At 36.7% G+C, this 21,071-nt stretch overlaps 1 protein-coding gene across 3 annotated transcripts in view; it reads left to right on the top strand.

Annotated features, from left to right (window-relative positions):
- ADAMTS5 (ADAM metallopeptidase with thrombospondin type 1 motif 5) overlaps window positions 1-11,602 on the top strand; it is a 52,007-nt gene extending 40,405 nt beyond the window's left edge. For all 3 annotated transcript variants that reach the window (XM_078358402.1, XM_002761329.6, XM_078358401.1), the window contains one exon: window positions 4,634-11,602. In XM_078358402.1, coding sequence (XP_078214528.1) covers window positions 4,634-5,201 — 568 coding nt within the window. In that variant the 3' untranslated portion in view covers window positions 5,202-11,602. The remainder of the gene's footprint in view (window positions 1-4,633) is intronic.
- The last annotated feature ends 9,469 nt before the right edge of the window (window positions 11,603-21,071 follow it).

The following is a 21,071-nucleotide window of genomic DNA, read 5'->3' as shown; positions in this document are numbered from 1 at the left end:
ACGAAAGCCAGGGAAGAGCAGACACCACAACTAAAACCCTAGACTGCACAGGTCATTTTGAGAAAAAAAAAAAGAAAGGAAAGAGAAACAAAGAAGGGTAGAAAGAAAGAACAAAAGAAAGAGAGAAAGAAAGAAAAAAGAAAAGAAAGAGAGGGAGGGAAGGGAAAATAAAGAGAAGGAGAGAGAGAATTCAGGAATCATATTAGAAACAAAAATATTTTTAAAAGGCAATACCTTATATACTATACGATATATTTTCTCTTCTATATAAAGTTATAAATCCCTTTTCAAAATGCTAAATTTAGCATTTTAAGTGTTTTTGTGTTGACAACTAATATCTGCACATTTTTTCACAAGAAAAGATGAAGAAATTCATTATAGCAATAAGTGGCATGTAATGTAATCACTTGCAAATTGGTTTGACCAAAATTATATTATGGTACAAATGACCTGTTTGAGTCATTAAAATTAATTACCTATGGAGGCCGTGGTAACTTATATGATTTATAAAAAAAAGAACATTGATCTCAGGCTGGAATATTTGTAATCAACCTTTGGCTGATTCCTTGGCCATGTGATCCTTGAATTGTTACCTCATTTCTTTACCATGAGATTTACTCAAAAGTAAAATGGAAAAAAAAAGTGAAGTGGAAATACTAGTAATTATTATCATACAGTTAATTAAACTGTTGTGAAGATGAAATGGGTTAATACATATTAAAATATTTCATCAAGTTTAAGCCTATTCACAATATGACCCTAATCTTAACTCACCCCTCCCTCAGTTTTCCTTATCTTAGTAAATGGCAACTCAGTCTTTCCACTATTGAAGCCAAAACTTTGGAGTCATAGTTTGCAACTCATTTTCTCTCACACTCCACATCCATCCATCAGCAGGTCCTGTCAGTTCTATTTCCACATCTCCAGAATCCAGGTGCCCCTCACCACCATGACCACTCGCACTGCAATCCAAGTGTTTATCAGATCTTGCCTAGACTAACACTATAGTCTTCTCACTGGCCTCTGGACCCTTTGCCTCTCAATCTCATCTTACCAAGTGAGGGAAGCCATGGCTATTACCTAAATCAGATCATTGCATTCCTTTGATCAGTACCCTCCAATGGCTTCCATCTTACTTAGAGTCAATGCCCAAGACTGTATTGTAATCTCCAAGGTGCTGAAAGATCTGACCCCTTCCTTCCTCTGTGTCTTTTCTACACTGTCCCTTTCTCTTGCTCTGCTCTGACCACAGTGGACTTTCTGGCACCTCAAAAACATGACACCAGGTATGTGAATGCTTTTTCCTCTGCCTGGAACACTTTCTGCTATTAATAAGCAACACCTTCCAGATTCTCTTTAGGTCTCTGTCAAATGTCACCTTCTCAGATAGCAGCTACCACAAATGAACAGGATACCTCCTCCATTCCCACCACTGCTGTCTAACTTCTTACCTTCCTCTGTTTCTTCACAGTTCTTATCAGTTGATATCACCACATACTTTGCTTGCTGGGAGTTGACTAAAACATCCCTTCCCTGACAGCATGCTTGAATATAAATGAATATATTTCTTCATGACAGACATTGTTCTTGGCACTGTGCAGATAGCCCTGAACAAAACAAGATTCCCTTGCCCTGCCAGCCATACTTCATCAGAGTTATATGAAAATCACATGCATTTATGGTAGTCAGGGAAGCTGGTCAGTGTCTGGAGTGTAAATCATACCAAGCAGGGTGTAAAGAGAAGAAATCAGGAATGCCAAGAGAATCATCTTTTACTAAGGCACTAAAAAAATAAGGGCACTAATACTCAGGCTTACAAGTGCTTGTGAAACTCAGTTTGAAGACCTGCAGCAATACTGCCCATCACACAGACTCACCAAGATGAGAGAAGCTTTAAGGAACAAGGATAAACACCAAAAAAATGTTTCCTTATCCTTTATCCCTTATTTTCCTTAATCCTTACTGGGCATCATTTAAACTCTGGACACACCCAGAATTTAATTGCATTTAACTTTTATAACATGACTGGCAGGGGTCAGGGTTTTATGCCTTGGGACATAGTGAAAAAGAGCACTAATTGGGAGTCAGGAAGCTGGCCTTTCTTTTCTTTCTTTCTTTCTTTCTTTCTTTCTTTCTTTCTTTCTTTCTTTTCCTTTCTCTTTCTCTTTCTTTTCTTTTCTTTTCCTTTCTTTCTTTCTCTTTCTTTCTTTCTTTCTTCTTTCTTTCTCTTTCTTTCTTTTTTCTTTCTTTCTTTCTTTCTTGACAGGGTCTCACTCTGTTGTCCAGGCTGGAGTGCAGTGGCATGATCTTGACTGACTGCAACCTCCACCTCCCAGGTTCAAGTGATTCTCCTGCCTCGGCCTCCAGAATAGCTGGGATCTAAGGCATGGGCCACCATGCCCAGCTACTTTTTGTATTTTTAGTAGAGAAGGGGTTTCACCATGTTTGCCAGGCTGGTCTCAAACTCCTGTCCTCAGGTGATGCCCTGGCCTCGGCCTCCCAAAGTGCTGGGATAACAGGCGTGAGCCACGGCGCCCAGCTGAGCCTGGTGTTTAAGCCTAACACTGCCACTAATTAGCTCTGGCGTGAACTTGTTCAAATACTTTCATATATCCCCATTTCATACCCTTTTTGTGTAAGATGACATATTTATCTCCAACATTGCCTCCTTTAAGACAGGGTCTTATTCTGTTACTCAGACTGGAGTGCAGTGGTGCAATCATAGCTTACTGCAGCCTCAAAGACCTGGGTTAAAGTGATCTTCCCAGCTCAGCCCTCCCAGTAGCTAGGAGCATAGACATACGCCACCATCCCTGGGTAACGTTTTCATTTTTTGTAGAGACAAGATCTTCCCTATATTGCCCAGGCTGCTCTTGAACTCTTGGCCTCAAGGAATTCTCCAGCATCCCTTTTGACTTTGTTTGAAGCCACCATAGTTTCGTGGATTCTTTATTAATATTAGATACTACAAATAACATCTGTAACAACGTTTGATCTGTAACGTACTACAAAAATGAAAATAATGAATAAAATTATACAGAATAAGCAATGCCCTGCACATTGCATCATCTCTATTCAACACTGTAGGAAGCTTTAACAGTTGTCTGGCTGTCATTGCAGAATAGATCGGCCTGTAGACAGGGGGCTTCTTTAGTGATAAGCTTCCTCTCCAATTCAGAGGAAATTCTGACGTAAGGGAAACACACTTGGATTTTTAGCATGTGAATAAGAACTGGAAATGAGATAGTTCAGGTCTGCAGGTCAGTCAAACTGAGCAAGCAATAGTATTCCTGTTTAAATAACTAGGAAAGTGAAATATATAGGGACCTTATTATGAAATTATTTTAAAAGGCAAAAATTTAGGCAAAAGTTCACTCCTCACTTCACCCTCCTTGCTTAATCAGCATTTCCATCCAAGCGTTCATCACAGGTTTATGGGTATTAAAAATATTTATGCCTTTGCCCATTTTCCTGAACAGATGATGGCTCTTTGAAGACTGAAATGAAATCTTTTTTTCATCATAAAGCCTTTCTCAATCTATCATATCTTATGGGCACTAAGAATTCAGAAAAATTTGCTAAGTCATTAAAAAAATTCCCCTTTTATGATGTTATTAGCAAGATCATTACCCAATTTCTGAATTGTTTGCTTCGTTTAGTGGCCTGTCCTACAAAACCCAGAGTTCTAGTAGAAAGAGGTGCAGAGACTCTACTCATCTCCAGTCCAAAATCTAATTAAATCTGTGATCCCAAGTTAGTGTGCACATTGGAACAATATGAGGAGTTTCAAAAAGTACTCTTGCCTATGCCCCATCCTGGAAGATGGGGATTTAATTGGTCTGGGGTGTGGGTAGCCTCTGGAAGATTTAAAAGACTCCCACCTAATTCTAATGTGCAGGCAAATTTGAGAAACATTACAGAATTAGATGAGATTTAGTGAAGGCATATTTCTGTCAGTTTATGATTAAATATATCCCATTTTGTGCCAGAAAAAATGTAAAGTAGATTTGTAAAGATGATAGGATTTGATAAGGATGAAAATGGTTGTATAAATCTTGTAAGTTAGCATACTTTTTTTTTTTGAGATGGAGTCTTCCTCTGTTGCCAAGGCTAGAGTGCAGTGGTGAGATCTTGGTTCACTGCAACCTCTGCCTCCTGAGTTCAAGTGATTCTCCAGCACCAGCCTTCCAAGAGCTGGGATTACAGACATGCGTCGCCACTCCTAGCTAATTTTGTATTTTTAGTAGAGATGGGATTTCACCATATTGGCCAGGCTGGTCTCGAACTCCCAACCTCAGGTGATCTGCCTGCCTCGGCCTCCCGAAGTGCTAGGATTACAGGCGTGAGCCACCATGCCCAGCCATAAATGTTTTAAATAAAGGCAGGTTGCTAGCATCATCCTAATTTTGAACAGCTCAATTAAAATGTATACAGTATTGTAATCTAAATGCAATTTTGTCATAAAAAATAATTTTTGAACCCAATTTTAAACTAATCTCCTAAATGCATTAAAACTGTGTGTTAAGAAAAGACTTTCAGAAAATTTCTGTTTATTTATTTGTTAAGTGTTTACTTCTTTTTTCTCCTTTTTTTACCTACCACCCCCACTTCCTGTGAACACTTCTACTTCCAGTAAGGGTTATACTGACGTGGTGAGGATTCCTGAAGGAGCCACCCACATAAAAGTCCGGCAGTTCAAAGCCAAAGATCAGACTAGATTCACTGCCTATTTAGCCCTGAAAAAGAAAAACGGTGAGTACCTAATCAATGGAAAGTACATGATCTCCACTTCGGAGACTATCATTGACATCAATGGAACAGTCATGAACTATAGTGGTTGGAGCCACAGGGATGACTTCTTGCATGGCATGGGCTACTCTGCCACGAAGGAAATTCTAATAGTGCAGATTCTTGCAACAGACCCCACTAAACCATTAGACGTCCGTTACAGCTTTTTTGTTCCCAAGAAGTCCGCTCCAAAAGTAAACTCTGTCAGTGGTCATGGCAGCAATAAAGTGGGATCACACACTTCACAGCTACAGTGGGTCACGGGCCCCTGGCTCGCCTGCTCTAGGACCTGTGACACAGGCTGGCACACCAGGACAGTACAGTGCCAGGACGGAAACCGGAAGTTAGCGAAAGGATGTCCTCTCTCCCAAAGGCCTTCTGCATTTAAGCAATGCTTGCTGAAGAAATGTTAGCCTGTGGTTATGATCTTATGCACGAAGATAACTGGAGGATTCAGCACTGATGCAGCCGTGGTGAACAGGAGGTCTACAGAATGCACAGAAAGTCATGCTTCAGTGACATTGTCAACAGGAGTCCGCTTATGGGCAGAATCTGCTCTCTGTGACCAAAAGAGGATGTGCACTGCTTCACGTGACAGTGGTGACTTTGCAATATAGAAAAACTTGGGAGTTATCAGACACCCCCTGGGCTTACAAGAAAGAAAGAAACACTGATGAATGTAGAATCAGGGGACATTTGAAGATGGCAGAACAGTCTTCCCGTTGTCACCTACCTCTTTAGAATGTCTTTAACGGCATCATAATCATTTTTCACCCATAATACACAGTAGCTTCTTTTTACTGTTTGTAAGTACATTCTCCCTTGGTATGTCACTTTATATCCCTTGGTTCTATTAAAATACATATATATATTTCTATAAAAAAAAGTGTTTGACCAAAGTAGGTCTGCAGCTATTTCAACTTCCTTCAGTTTCCAGAAAGAGCTGTGGATATTTTACTGGAAATTAAGAACTTGCTGCTGTTTTAATAAGATTTAGTGTATTTCGTGACTACAGGAGATAAAATTTCAGTCAAACAACTATTTTGACAGCAAGTATCTTCTGAGAAATTTTGAAAAGTAAATAGATCTCAGTGTATCTAGTCATTTGAATACATACACGGGTTCATTTACTTAAACATTTGACTGCCTGTATTTTTTTCAGGTAGCTAGCCAAATTAATGCATAATTTCAGATATAGAAGTAGGGTTCATGTGTGTGTATGCGTGTGATCAGTACTCAAGAGTCTAAAAACTAGTTTCCTTGTGTTGGAAATTTAAAAGGAAAAGAAATCATATTTCACTGTGTTTTCAATTTGTATTTTCACAACTATTTCTTTTTCCAGCATCTGATATCTTACAATGTATAATATACATACAAAACACACAGCAAGTTTTCTATCACGTCCAATACCTTCAACATTGGTATACCTCTTACCAGCAAGCCTTTAAAATGCGTTTGTGTTCGCTTACTTGTTTTGTTCAAGGGTTTGGTAAGACCTACAATATTTTGTACTTCTTGACTTAGTTATTAGAAACATTAAAGATCACTTGGTAGTTAGCCACATTGAGTAATGGTTATCATTATTAATGTGGTTAATGTAGAAAAGCGGTTAATATTAATAAGACTGTTTCCACACCACAGGCAATAATTTCTTAATTTTTAAATCTAAGTATATTCTGACTGTACTAAAGATTTTTCCCAACTGGAAAGCACTTGTTTGTACCAGTAAGTGTTTGAGTGATGAAATGTGATGATTTTCAGGAAGTTGTTTGTTCCCGTAGCCTGTTTAGGTAGGTTGTAAGTAGGTTATAAATTTGAATAGTTAGACATGGAAATTATTTTATAAACACACATCTAAAAGTATATTTTTAGGTGGTAAAATGTACACCTCCTCATCATCAACCTCACAGCTTAGAAAAATCTAAGGTGTTTCATTTCATTGGGATTGCTTTTTTTGTAAAATACTGCAAAGCCGATTTTTTTTTTAAAAGAATTCATTGTAATCATACCAAATGTGCCTGTTAAAGATTTCATATAAAGATGCTAGGAAACCATTGTTAGAGGTCCACAAGCTCACGAGAGTTTATTATAAGATACTTTTCATATAAAAGAATTATGTAACTGATCACTATATCATATCATTTCAGTGGGCCAGGAAAATAGATGTCTCACTGTTTTAAGTATTTTCTTAAGAAATTGCTTTTTAAACAAATAATTGTTTTACAAAACCAATAATCATCCTTTGGATTTTCATAGACTGACTTTGCTTTAGACGTGGTCTTTTTTTTTTTTTTTTTTGGAGACAGAGTTTCGCTATTGTTACCCAGGCTGGAGTGCAATGGCATGATCTCGGCTCACTGCAACCTCCGCTTCCTGGGTTCAGGCAATTCTCCTGCCTCAGCTTCCTGAGTAGCTGGGATTACAGGCATGTGCCCCCATGCGCAGCTAATTTTTTGTATTTTTAGTAGAGACAGGGTTTCACCATGTTGACCAGAATGGTCTTAATCTCTTGACCTCGTGATCCACCTGCCTCAGCCTCCCAAAGAGCTGGGATTACAGGCATGAGCCACCGCGTCTGGCCCATTTTTTTCTTAATAAATTATCAGTTTGAGAAATGAGGCCTGTACAAGGCTGACAATCTATACCTGCTGGAGATCACCCAATGCCAAGGGCAGAAAGCCAACCTAGTCAAATAAGTAAGAAAATAATAATAATAACAATAATCCCACTGTCATTTGTCTGTACAAAGAGAATTAGGAGAGAGGTTAATGTTACTTTTTTCCATTTTGGAAATAATTTTAATTGAGTAACTCAAATGTGACCAAATCTATTTTTATTTTTTGTGGTTATATTCCCAACAACATTAAAAAATAATTGAGCCATAGACATAGTTGTCTCCTATTCTGCTTCTCTTACTATTCTCATAAATTTTTAATATATTAATGATTTATGTTTCCCCCAAATAGTGATGGTTTGTACTTCTCATGGAAACAATCCTAGAGAGCTTAGAGCAAATAAACCACTATTCCATGCAAGTTTTAAGTAGTTTTCTCTACCTTTTCCTTATGACTCTCACTAGATCGACTGAGGAATGTATGTTTAAATTCCTGGAGAAGATGATATGGATTGGAAACTGAAATTCAAAGAAATGGAGTGTTCAATAGATACAAGAATTATGAACAAAGGGAAAATTCTATACAACTCAATCTAATTCAGACAGACTTTGTACTGTCTTTCAACTTTCTGTTGATGCATCTTGAATTTTTTTAAAAATGTCTAGAATTCAGGATGCTAGGGGCTACTTCTTAAAAAAAAAAAAAGAATTTGCCTGAAAATGCTCAGGTTTGTAAGAATCTAATCTCACTTACGTAACTATGCACTTCGTAATAAGTTGTATTAAGTACAAAGGGAGCCAGAAAAAAATGACATTCATTTCCTCCAGAACAAAAAAATGTAAATTAAGCCCTGCCTTGCTGTTTAGAAATATAGGGGCAGTGTTATAACATATTCAATAAAGTTAGATTCTTTTGCCTTCCTGTGGAAACAGTTTTATCCCACTAAACTAGGAATTAGGGATGAATCACAAAGAAAAAGTTGCAGCACTGAAAAAAGATAATTTATTGTTTTTGCAACTGGTATGTGAATTTGTGTGATAAAATTATTTATTCTTATTTAACAAAAAATGTGCAAATTTTTCGATATTTAAAATGTTTTGCTGTTCTACTTTTTAATTTATGCTTCATGTTTGTGTATAAAATACACTTTTACACTTTGTGAGTTTACATAATATACAGCACTGGTTGCTTTTGTATTTTTTTACAGAAAGCTTTCTGTGTGAAACAGGTGTATATGTATATATTCCTCGTGTATTCTTATTCTGATACCATCATTATTCTTTCCTAAGAAATTTTAATCTTTCATGACTAATAGTGTTCATTCCTTGTAGCTATCATAATAAGTCTTTTACATCACACTAACTCTAATTTTCCCCACTCACAAATAAGAAAAACACTCAATGAAACAAGGTGCAAGTTTTAAATTTGGGTTCACAAATAGCCTAAAAGCTTCTTGTAGATGCTAAGACACAGTCAAGAATCAGATCCTTTCACTTCATCGAGGAACTTGGACAAGTTGATGTTGACATATTAGATGAAAGTTGTGCACACACAACTTCTGAGGGATACAAATGATAATAAAACCATGTGTTGTCCTGTTCTGCTTTAGAAACGCCCCCTAAAATAAACATCATTTAGTCTCTAGGGTCTGTAGGATTCTACAGACAAGCACAAATAAATTGGATGTGTATAACAGATGCTAGTAGTTATAACTGTTTCTACAACTGTGGGGTGTCGATTAAGAGAATGATGTTTTTCTACTACTGTTGAACCCTATGGAGTGATTACAGGACTTGAAATAGGCAGAGCCACCTCTGATGATACCAGCTTGCCTCTGTGATTTCAAAGCCTGATCCTGGCAAAAAGACAAAGCACCCAGGACACACAGCCAATCTCTGGTTGTGATATTTCCCCATCGATTCCATCCTTGTTAACAAGGTCATTGTAATGGTTCAGGTGAGGACAGCAGCCAGATTCAAAGCCAAGAACTTATGCTGTTACTTAGAGTTCATACTTTGTAAAATAAGATTAAATTTAATAATGATCAAATTGTTCTAATAGTCTCCGGCAGAGTGTATAATCTCGTTGGCATGATTGGTGAATATTACGAATCTCTTTATAATGAAATGATGCTATACAAATACCTTATATTTGCTAACATTTCAAAACTACTAGCCATGTGTACAGAAATGCTCATCTAAAGCTTTCATAGAACCAAATTCAAGACAATGTATCATTTAGACACACAGAAAAGGAACGTGTGTGCTTTCTCTATTGTTTTTCTCATTTGCCAACAATCTGTAGTTTTAGATTATCAAACAGATAGATCAACTTAACTGGCTAGTATATGGAAAAAAATCTTTCTAATAACCATCTATTAGCATAATCTATCGAGATGATTTCTCAAATTATATCATCATGATGCATATCAACTCTATAATGCATAATTGTTCCATTTATTTAATGTATGAGAACATATTGAAATATAAAACCATGTATTAGTCAAAAAAATGGAATACAGGTGGTGTTCAGATCAGCAAAACATTCATTCTGGCAAATGCCTGCTGGGGGTCATGATATCATTCTTAATGCAGGTTTTATGGGAAAACTAAAGGAATATGTTATTAGATGATGTCAGTTTTGAAAAAAATAAGACATTAACATACACATTAGCCCAGTTAATTGCATCCTACTAATATACTTGCACTTTAGCAATAATGTTGCTGTCTCTGGTCCTTATTTTGTGGCTCCAACTAACTAGATCATGTGGACCGCAAAGGCCCGAAGAAAAAATAAGTAATGGCTCATCATCCTACAATGCACTGCCACATCAATGTGACCTAAAAGTCTAACACTGTGAGGAAAACTGTGATTTGTAGGAAGAAAAACAAAAAAAACAGGGCATGTTTTTTAACTTTTTTTTCCACTTTCCTTTGGCACATCCAATGAAAAATTGTAATTTTTACTGAGGTGCTAACATCTTTCGTGACCAAATGTCAAATGCGGTATTTCTGAGTTATTATTTTTCTACATGATTTTCCAGTTTGCAAGGAAGACCTCTAAGCTTTTTGTCAGGGTAGGGCACAACTTGATACTCAAAGTTTGGAAAATAAGCCCATCCGATGATTGTTTTAACCAACAGTGGTCAGTGACAAACTGTATGTGCATCTGAGGACATTTAAGGGGTTATTAAAACTTGAAGAGCATCAGGCCAGAGTAGCAGACTTTTCGATGAGTCATATTTCAGCACTCACTAAGTCCTCAGCCTTTGATGTAAACTTTCACGTATATTTGCCCTGATTTTTTTTACAAGCTTTGCAATAGTTTAGGATAATAGCAAACACTTGGTGACTATATCTCAGCCTTTTCCTTAACAACTCACAATATGTTAGGAACATGTCTACCTATACTAAGAATATATTTACAATAGAAGACCACACTGTGTGACTTTGTAAAGCTAGACTTGATTAAGAAATATATAGTCTCTGGATGGTATTTTTGCATTACACACTCAGGCACGACATAAACGTAGATGGTTCATCTTGCTACAATTAGGAGTTGACAAACACTACTTACACATTTGTATGACCTATTAGTCAGAGGAAATCATACCCATGCTTTGTAAATAGACTTTGCAGATAACTAAATAGATTGAAATGTGTTGCATTTGATAGAAGCAATGGCACAAATATTTGGTTTCCATATTAGAATCTGTGAGTAAAGTCAAGTAATAAACCTAAGTAAGTATAATTGAGATTTTTAAACCTTGAAACTTGCTTTGATGGTAGAGAAAATCATTGAAGATTTACATACTGTATATAAGATGTAAATTGTAAGCTGCTTATTACCCTCAGTTTTTCAGAAGCAATGGCATATACTGCAGTTGAAAAACCAAAAATCTTGGAAAACTTTAAACTTTAAGACAGGTCTTGTTTAAAGTGTCTCTCAGCTTTGGCAACCTTCAAATCTTAATCAGCTATTTAAAGCATTACTGTGTCTTGTGGCCTCCATTCCACAACAGCTCTGTTATTCAGGTAAACCACTTGAACTGAGCCGTTTGGGACCTATACTGTAATATTTTTCATTGAGGAACAATATCCTATTTTGTAAAGCATTTCCCCATGTGTGACTTTAAACTGTAAAATTAAACATTATTTTTGTGGTTTCAGTGGGCATAATAAATATAAATTGTAAACTAGGTTAAAGTATGTACTGCATATAATATGTGTTAGAATTGGAAACTATTGTCCATTTATTTTTAATTTTCTCATGACAGTGGTAGCACCCAGCCGGGTCTCAGGGAAGCCCTAGGCTCTTTGTAATTCCCATCATTATTCGCCCTCTTTGTCATAGATAATTAACACTTTACCTTAGAGTTCTATGAAACTATTGCTTCAAGTTCTTTTTACCAGACTATCAACCCCTGAAGACTGTGTACTATTAAAATTCTGCTGTTAAATTAGAAACAGCAAGCAACATAACCTGCCACTTTATTTTTATTTTTTATATCTAAACTTAGTCCAGATATAAACAGTTGAGATAATAATGCATGCATAGAAATGCTTTTTAAAAAACCTAAAATTGACTCACAAAAGTCTATTTTATAACATTAAGCTTCCAAAGAGCTTTAATTCCCTTTAAAGCTGAAATCATTACTTTTTAGCATACATTTCAAACACGGAATTTCCCTCTCATATCAAATAGTATCTTAGAATTGTGGTACTTTAAATTTTCTCCTTAGGAGGATGTATACTTTTAACAAAATGATTTAAAACATCTATATTTTTTAAAAGATGGTTATATATATATATACATATATACATACATACACACACACACACACACACACACACACAAGCTATCAAAATATAGCTAAGCTTTATTCAACATCTCATTGAATTAGGGCCTGTGGTAATCACCCCATAAACTTTCTACTACAAATTTCTCCTCATGCCCTTTGGCCCTGGTGAGATTGGTATTAAGATTCCATATTACAGATAACAGTCACAATATATAGTAGCCATTAATTATTATCTAGTCCATTGGTGCAAAAGTAATTCCTGTTTTGCCATTCCTTTTATGGCAAAAACTGCAATTCCTTTTTCACCAACTGAATAGGTTTCATCAAATGCCACTGTTGTAAGCACCCTAGATGGTTGTTATCAATTGTTGGTTTCTGGAAGCACTGAGTCTTAAATCTTTTTGGACTGTGAATCTGAGTGAGGGATTGCAGGGTGGCTGGAGGACTGACTGTGTTAAGATTAGAGAAATGGAGGGAAGCGTTTAGGTGCCCTTACGTGTCGGACCCCTGAGTAAAAAGCAAGAACCATCCTAAAATTCCAATGAAAACGCTAAGGAAACTATGGAGAATCCGGCAAGCAGTAAGGATAGAGTTAGGAGCTGAGGTGGCATGGAGGATTGTTGTTTAAGGAGACAGGGCAGATCATTTGATTTAGAAAACTAAGAAATTGCTGGTAAGAGGGTTTTTTTGTTGTTTGTTTGTTTTGTTTTTTGTTGTTGTTTCTTTGTTTCGTTTTATTTTTAAGTTCACTATTTTACCTTACAGATTGGTAATGAGTTGGGTCAGACAAGGTCAAAGACATAAAAGTGGTCATGGGGTAGCTTTTACATTAGGAGTAGAATGAACAAAGGAGATGCTTAGAAATGGATTCCGGCCGGGCGCGGTGGCTCATGCCTGTAATCCCAGCACTTTGGGAGGCCGAGACGGGTGGATCACAAGGTCAAGAGATTGAGACCATCCAGGTCAACATGGTGAAACCCCATCTCTACTAAAAAATACAAAAAATTAGCTGGGCATGGTGGCGCATGCCTGTAATCCCAGCTACTCGGGAGGCTGAGGCAGGAGAATTGCCTGAGCCCAGGAGGCGGAGGTTGCGGTGAGCCGAGATTGCGCCATTGCACTCCAGCCTGGGTAACAAGAGCGAAACTCCGTCTCAAAAAAAAAAAAAAAAAAAAAAAAAAAGAAATGGATTTCTAGATGTTTGTGAAGTCCAAATCATCTCTAAGTCTCTTTAAAGCTGAAATCATTACTTTTAAGCATACATTTCAAACACGGAATTTCCCGCTTATATCAAATAGTATCTTAGAATTGTGGTACTTTAAACTTTCTCCTTAGGAGGATGTATACTTTTAACAAAATGATTTAAAACATCTATATTTTTAAAAGATGGTTATATATATATACACAGGCACACTGTTGGGTCTTTTTTGATATATTATTGTGTGTTTTATCTGTACAATTAAATTCATATTTTCCCACAAAATAAATGAGTATATATTATTCTGTAGACACAGGTGAGGGAGCACAGTGGAATAGCCCTGCTTTTTCTAATTACCTTCCATGTCTGTCACATAAGAAGACTCAAATCTCAGAATGATTAACCATCTGGGGCAGTATGTAGCCCAAGACCACACTCAAACGTGCATTCATAAGATTTTCTGCAATGTAGATTTCTCCGTCTACTTCCAGCTGCCTACAATGCTTTGTCTCCCTATTTAAGCCTCCATTGGGATTTGCCTTGAATTGGAATTACAGACATTTTATTGTTGTTATTTATTATGAGAAGCATCTAAATTTTGGAAAGCATGGAAGAATATTTTTTAATCACCTATAAGTAGAGTGCTTTCAAAAATAGTGGCTGAGCCACATTTTAGATTTAAAAAGAGTATTTTATCTACAAAAATGTTGAGAAGCATTAACTTCGTCATCTTCCAGATATATCTGGTACCTACTAGACATACATCTGGTACCTAGACTGTTTCCTTACTGTCAAGCTCCTTTACCATTCCTCTGCCTGTTCAAAGATGTTGCTTTGAACACTCAAAGATATTCAAAGCAAGATCTTGCTCCTAGAACCTTAGTTGTATTTTTAGGCAGTTTCAAGATAGAAGCTCAGAGATTGGAGATGAATAGATTGAGGCAGAAGATACAGAAGACACAAGAGCCTATATAGGGAGGATATTAGGGAAGTGCCTGACTATGACCAGCTGTGGGAATGCCAGACAGAATATTAGTATATGAGAACAAGCAATAGGTGTCGCTTTTTTAAAGATTATCTTAAGAACAACCAGTTCACAGCTCCTCCACTGCTACCACATGAGTAGAATCCTTGAATCTTTTCTGTCCTCAACAACAGCAAATGCCTCTGTATGGGACTTCCTGCTGCCTTCACAGCCAAACTAATCATGAAAAACATTAAGTGAGATCATTGAACTCCTCTGCCAAATATTCTCCAACACCTTCCTATCTCCTGAAAGTAGGAAATAATCTTTTTTCCATGGGCTTCAAGGTCCCACGGGATCTGATACCACCAACTTGTCTGATTTCCTTTCCTTTACTCACGCCTTCATTCACTCTCCAGCTACTTTGCCTCTCTGCTATTCTTTACAGCAACAAGTTTAAACCCTGTCCAGAATCATTTGCCTAAAACACTCTTCTCCAGGTATACACTGGCTTCCTGGCTTCCTTCAAGTCTCTACTTAAATGTTATCCCTCAGGGAAGTCATCACTGACCACCCTAAATTAAATAGATACATTCCTCCTTCATTTCTGTTCATGTCACTTTTAAGTTCCTGAAACTTCATCATGTCCTCACTTTCATAAGTCTGTTATCCCTATAATACACCCAGGTGTAGAAACGTACATACTTTGAGAGCATGCTCTTTATTTTTTTATCATTGCTGTATTATCAGCTCCTAAGAAGGTACCTGGCATATTTTCAGTGTTCAATAAGTACTTGTTGAATAAATGACTGAATCAATAAATTGATGGCAATCAAGGCAAATAATAATTATTAATGGGTTCAGGAAATGGTTGATGTCTCCACAAAATGGGGAAAATGTGGGTATGTAAATATTTTAACAAGTAATGCTGTCAAAAAAAAATTCTTCAGAAAAAAATCAAGCCAAGGTTAGGCCCAAGAAGTAGAGGAGCCATGGTTGATGGGTAGTAGCAAGAACCTGGCTACTTGATTGTAAGACAGATCTTCAGTTCCTGGTATGACACCAACATGGAAGACAAAATTCTAAAGATGTGGCCCCATAGTTCCTGTCCCTTGGTCATTCAATCAAAAACAAATTAAGGTACTGCTATGAAAGTATTGTGCATATGGAATTAATGTTAATAACCAACAAAACTTAAAACAGGAAGATTAGTCTAGATTAATTTGAGAGATCAGTTTAATCACATGAATTCTTAAAAACAGAAGAGAAAGGTAGAAGGGGAACTTAGAAGAATTCCAAGCCTGAGAACAAGTCTGTGCACCACTGCTGGCTAGGAAGATGGAGAAAGGGATCAACAGCCTAAAGGATTCAGGCAGCGTCTAGAAAGCTGAGAACAACACGCGGCCAACAGGACAGCCAGCAGGGAAATGGGAACCTCAGTTCTACAACTGCCAAAGAAAAATGAATTCTAGCTAAAACATGAAGGAGTTTATTGGAATCAGATTCATCGTCAGAGCTTCTAGAAAGAAATGCATCCCTGCTGACACCTTGGTTCCAGCCTTGTAAACCCAGAGCAGAGACCCGGCTGAGCTCTGCTGAGCTTGGATATCTATGAACTGTGAGATTATAAATGGATTGGTAAAGCTGCTGAATGTTTGGTACTTGTTATGGTATTAATAGAAAATAAATGTACACGTGAAAACAGGAAGAATCTCAAGCTAGAGTGGATTATTAGAAAGGCTATCATGTTAGATCCATAAGAAGAATGAACAAGGTCACAATCCAGTTATTGGGGTCAATGCAGGATTTTTTGTCTTCTCCTTAGCTCACCTAGGTCCGGATTCTTGCCTCACAACCAGGAAGAATTAGGCAGGCAGACATCAGAGAGTGAACAGAGTAGAATGTATTAAATGAAAGGGAAGCTCTCAGCAAATAGAAAATATAGAGGGTGCTTCTCTTACCCAAAAGCATGAAAGTCCCCTAATATGACTGGACCTGGGGCTTTGCAGGTTTTTCAGGCTTCTGCTCCCTCTTCAGGTATTCTAAGGGCCTTTCTATGTGGCCTCTTCAGCAGAGTATTCTTACAAAGTGGCTCAGGATTCTAAGAACAAGCATTTCCAGAAAACCAAGTGGAATCTACAAGGATTTTATGCTTAAGCCTTGGAAGTCCCAGAGCATTCCTTTGTAACACATCTAATTGAAAATTAAAATTAAACATTTCACAATGCATGAATCAATAAGATTCAATGCTACTTCCTTGATTCTTCTAGAAGTTGAAAAATTATAAAATATGCCATTTTCCACTTTGGTTACCAACCTTTTAAATTTTTCTTTGTTAACATGTCTTTTCTATACACTCAAAAAGGAGGCTTTTATTTCAGAAATGACAATGTTTAGAATTACAAAGTCATAATCAATGAGCAATAAGTTATCAATGAGGAGGAAATTACTCCCTTTATATTCATTCAAGTATAAAATACTACACTTGCTCTTATAGCCAAAAAGCCGAGAAGCAATCAAGTGCAAAATAAGCAAACTGCAGACAGGAAGTCACAGTCTCATAATTAACTTAGTGTAGCAGCTCTGACTGGGAAAGCTTCTTGGTTGAGGATGAATTGATTCCTTTATTTGTTTATTTGACTCCCAGTCTGAATGCCCACCCCTGAAGAAAACATTTCTGAGAGGTGTTGTTACTTTGCAAACCAGAGGTATCCAGATGTAAAGTGGACAGGAAGTACCCGGGAACAATTCTGTGGATCAGGTTGTAAGCAGGTCCCAAATATAAGACTGGAAAGAATGTTTTTATGTGTTGTATGTGTAAAGTTGGACAAGACATCTTCATTTTACAAAAAAGATTAAGCCAGTTGTGTACAAGACTATAATGAATTGTTCAGGCATTTGCTGAGTCATTTCCTGAGTAACTGAAACCCCTCTAATGAGGAAAATGAAGACTTGGGAAATACGATATTTAGAAAATGTGGACAGCCTTAATTTGGATCCATTTAATGAAGCTACAATCAAGTCCCAGCTCCATTCAAGTGATAGAGCTCACTGCTAAGTCCTCTGTGTTCCTCTGCCATTGCTCCACTGGGGGCTGATCAGAGACATGCATTAATTTGTATAAATCCATCAACACAGACTTTAAAAGGCACCTACTGCCGGAAATTGGTCAGGAAACTACATAAAGGATAGCCTGTATATTGCACCCTCCTCATATTGAAATAATAAAACAATTTTAATGTCTGTTTAGTATTTCTAGAGTCCATTATTATTTTTATAATTTATTATAATCAGACTCCTAAGCCATTTCTGAAATTTTTGCATTGATTAGTCCCCATTATGTAAGCTCAGTGACAGAATTAGACATAAAATCCAGAATTGTCATTGTAATATTTTTTACTCTGGCATCATGGGAGGAAACAGAAATCTCTCCAAAATAGGCCCCAGTTCACTGTTATACTTTCTTGAAAATACACGTTCTCTTGAAATCCTTTAACTTTAATCTTTCATTTATCCTTTTCCAAAAAAATCTGTATTATATAAGAACTTAACATTTGATGGAGGGGAACAAACGCTTCTTCAAGAACCCCATTAAAGCTGTAGGTTACTTAATAAATGCATAAAAAGTATTATGTACAATTTTGAGCTAATTCATATACCTCCAGAAGCTAAATAGTTTACTCCAATGTAACATAAACAGAAAGAAATGTGCCACAAATGGAAGTTTTCTAGGAAGTAACTTCTTGCAAGTGAAAATTTTGCTCCTAAGATTAGAATATATTTGATATTCATTGATGCTTTAATCAATTCTTGAGCACATATGTAATATGACAGAATAATACAGGATGTGATCACAAAGAAGACTCCATTTCAGTATTCAACAAACAAAAGCCAAGGGGGTGAATATGTAGAAAATTACATTGCAGTGGAATAGCTCCTAAGATTACAATGTATTTGATATTCACTGATTCTTTAAACAATTCTTGAACAGATATGTAATATGACCCAGAATAACACAGGGATGTGATCACAAGTCTCAGTTTTAGTATTCAACAACCAAAAGCTAAGGGGGTGCATATATTGCAGTGGAATAGCTTCTACGATACAGGGAAATATAGTATCAATCATGTAATACAGTAGCCAGAGAAGCAACAAGGCTCTAAAAGTGCATTAATACAGTTATAGATGGTGATGCTCTTCCTAGTATGATAAGGTATGTTGCAGATTCTGACAATGATAACTTTCATTCAACCTGCTTTTTTGATCCATACTAACATCTGCTCAGCTAGAGACTAGGTCTTTGAGTAGTTGAACCAACATCAACAATTAACCATCCCTGGAATTCTTGTTATGTGAGAACTTTTTTTATTAAAGGGTTAAATCACTGCTGGACGTCCTAAATTTTGCAGACAAAAGCATTTCTAACTGATTCAGTTTCTCATGGGAATTAGGATTCTCAGCCTTGGGAATCTTGATTTAATAATAATATAAACAGATTGAAGCTCTGTTTGGAGAAAGGTTAGAAAGATGGAGGATCTTAAAACTACGTCCTATTTTGTATGACAAAATAAAATTTGGAAAACGGACTTCAGAACAGAACAGTATGTGCTTTCAAATAGTTGAAGAGCTATCATGGAAAAGAAAAGTTATGATTATTTTACATAACCCAAAGGGTACAATGAAAACCAATGAGTTGGTTGAAGTAAGAACCAGTGTACAAAAATGTTTCTACCATTCTCACATTTCATTTTTTTCTTCCAAACAGTTGCTTCAGAAGTGTCATAACTGTAGAGGTTTATTTTTACCACTCCCTTTCTTCCATGAAAAGTTTTCCAAATGTCAGTGTATGCTTTGTGTTTATCTACATTATTTTAAGTTAGTTTTATGAACATTTGTCCTATTATGTTTTCACTATAAAGACTGCCTATACTTCATACATTCAGTATATAATGCTGACTGATTATAAATTCCTAGTTTTAGTTTTCCCTTAGTACAGTGGTTCTAAATCAGGAGAAGTTTTCTCCCCATGGGGTATTTGTGATGTCTGGAGATGTTGCCATGGTGGGAGGGATTCTATTGATATCTAGTGGAAAGATTCCAGGAAAGCCAAAATGCACAGAACAGCCCCCACCCTCACCAACACAAAGAATGATTCTATATAGAATGATCCTATCCAGAGATTGAGAAACCCTGCTTGAATAGGCCACTCCTGTCCTATTGTGCCTGGGTCATAAATATGCTCAAGGAAATACTTCTTACCTTCTAAGTAGATGTAATCAATATGCCTGTTACTCTTTTCTCCTTGCTGTGATAGAAGTTGGAGCAGCAGAAGCTGGGAACCAGAGCTTCATTCTTGGAACATTGGCACTTGGTGTGTATTTCCTGAGACCCAAATAACCTCAGGTAGGTTATGGCTCTAGGCATTGTTGGGACAATTGATGGATTATGCAGGTGAGCATGGCATAGACTGATGACAGGCAATTACCATAAATCACTGTTAGTTCTACTTCCAGCCATATGCAACTGATTGCAAGAAATTACTGAAAACAGCCCTGGCCCATCCATTTTAGAAAATTAGTGTTGTACCCAAAGCCAGTTTTGCACATTTTCTGAATGAGCTAAATGGAATGTTTTCCATATAGTCCAATGAAAAGAATTGAGAAGAATGAAAGTTTTGTTCCCTCAATGGCATTTTTAAATAATATTTTATTTTAGGTGCAAATGGCATGTATTTTTTAAATAGTAAGTTCTGTAAGCGAGCATGTTCTAGTTTTCAGGGAATTCTAGGAAGTACAAAAACATGATACTACAACAGACAATCCTAATTCCGTTTCCAGTGCACATTTCTCAATATACATTTTTTTAAATAATCTTTTTGTTTAAAAATTCTTAAACTTTTTCTTGAGAGTAGAGTTATTTAAAAGCTTGTTCATGAAGATTTATGCCAAAATGTACATTCTTAAACTTGGTCATTAAACTTGGCCCTAATGTTATTCTAATTGACTAAAGAAACAAAAATTTGGGGGGCAAGGGGAGCTTTTTCTTTCTGTTTTTCCAAATACAATTTCCTAATTTATTTAGAAAGGAAGTCACCATTAACACAATAGCCAGCAACTTGGTCAATACCAAAAAGGAACCACAATAAACAATATCTTTAGAGGTCAAAAAGATAGAGACAGATAGAGAGGAGGGGGAGGAGGAGGAGGAAAAAGAGAAGGAAGAGGAGAAGGGAGGGAGAAAGAGGGAAAAGGAGAGAAAGAGAGAGAAGGCTGCAAGCACTATGGCTAAGATCAGGTAAGATCAGGGCAGAAAACACTATGAAATTCTGCTTACATTTTCATGAGGTTATTCCTCATTTTTAGATATATACAGTGTACTTGCCACTGGATTCCATCATGTCAAGGCAGAAGGATCCCTGAAGTTCTTGTTTGTTTCTGCTGTCTAAAGCCATTACCTTCCACCTCCTTAAGGACTCAGCACCACAGCTTTCAAGTCAAGGCCAAAGATGCTACATCTCCAGAAGCAAGTGTACAATTTGAAAAATTACTGCACTTTGATGTGCTTTTTATTTTTCTCATGGAAATAATCTCAATTAAGAGCCAATCTTGACTCAGTTCAAAGCCTTATATACACAGGGACTAGTATCTTAAAGTATTCAAGCCAGCAGAAAGAAGGGTAGTCAATAAAAACATATATTGGCTTTGA

The sequence above is a fragment of the Callithrix jacchus genome, chromosome 21 (assembly GCF_049354715.1).
Source record: "Callithrix jacchus isolate 240 chromosome 21, calJac240_pri, whole genome shotgun sequence".
NCBI classification, from domain to species: Eukaryota; Metazoa; Chordata; class Mammalia; order Primates; family Cebidae; genus Callithrix; species Callithrix jacchus.
This window is presented reverse-complemented; position numbering and strand designations above follow the sequence as displayed.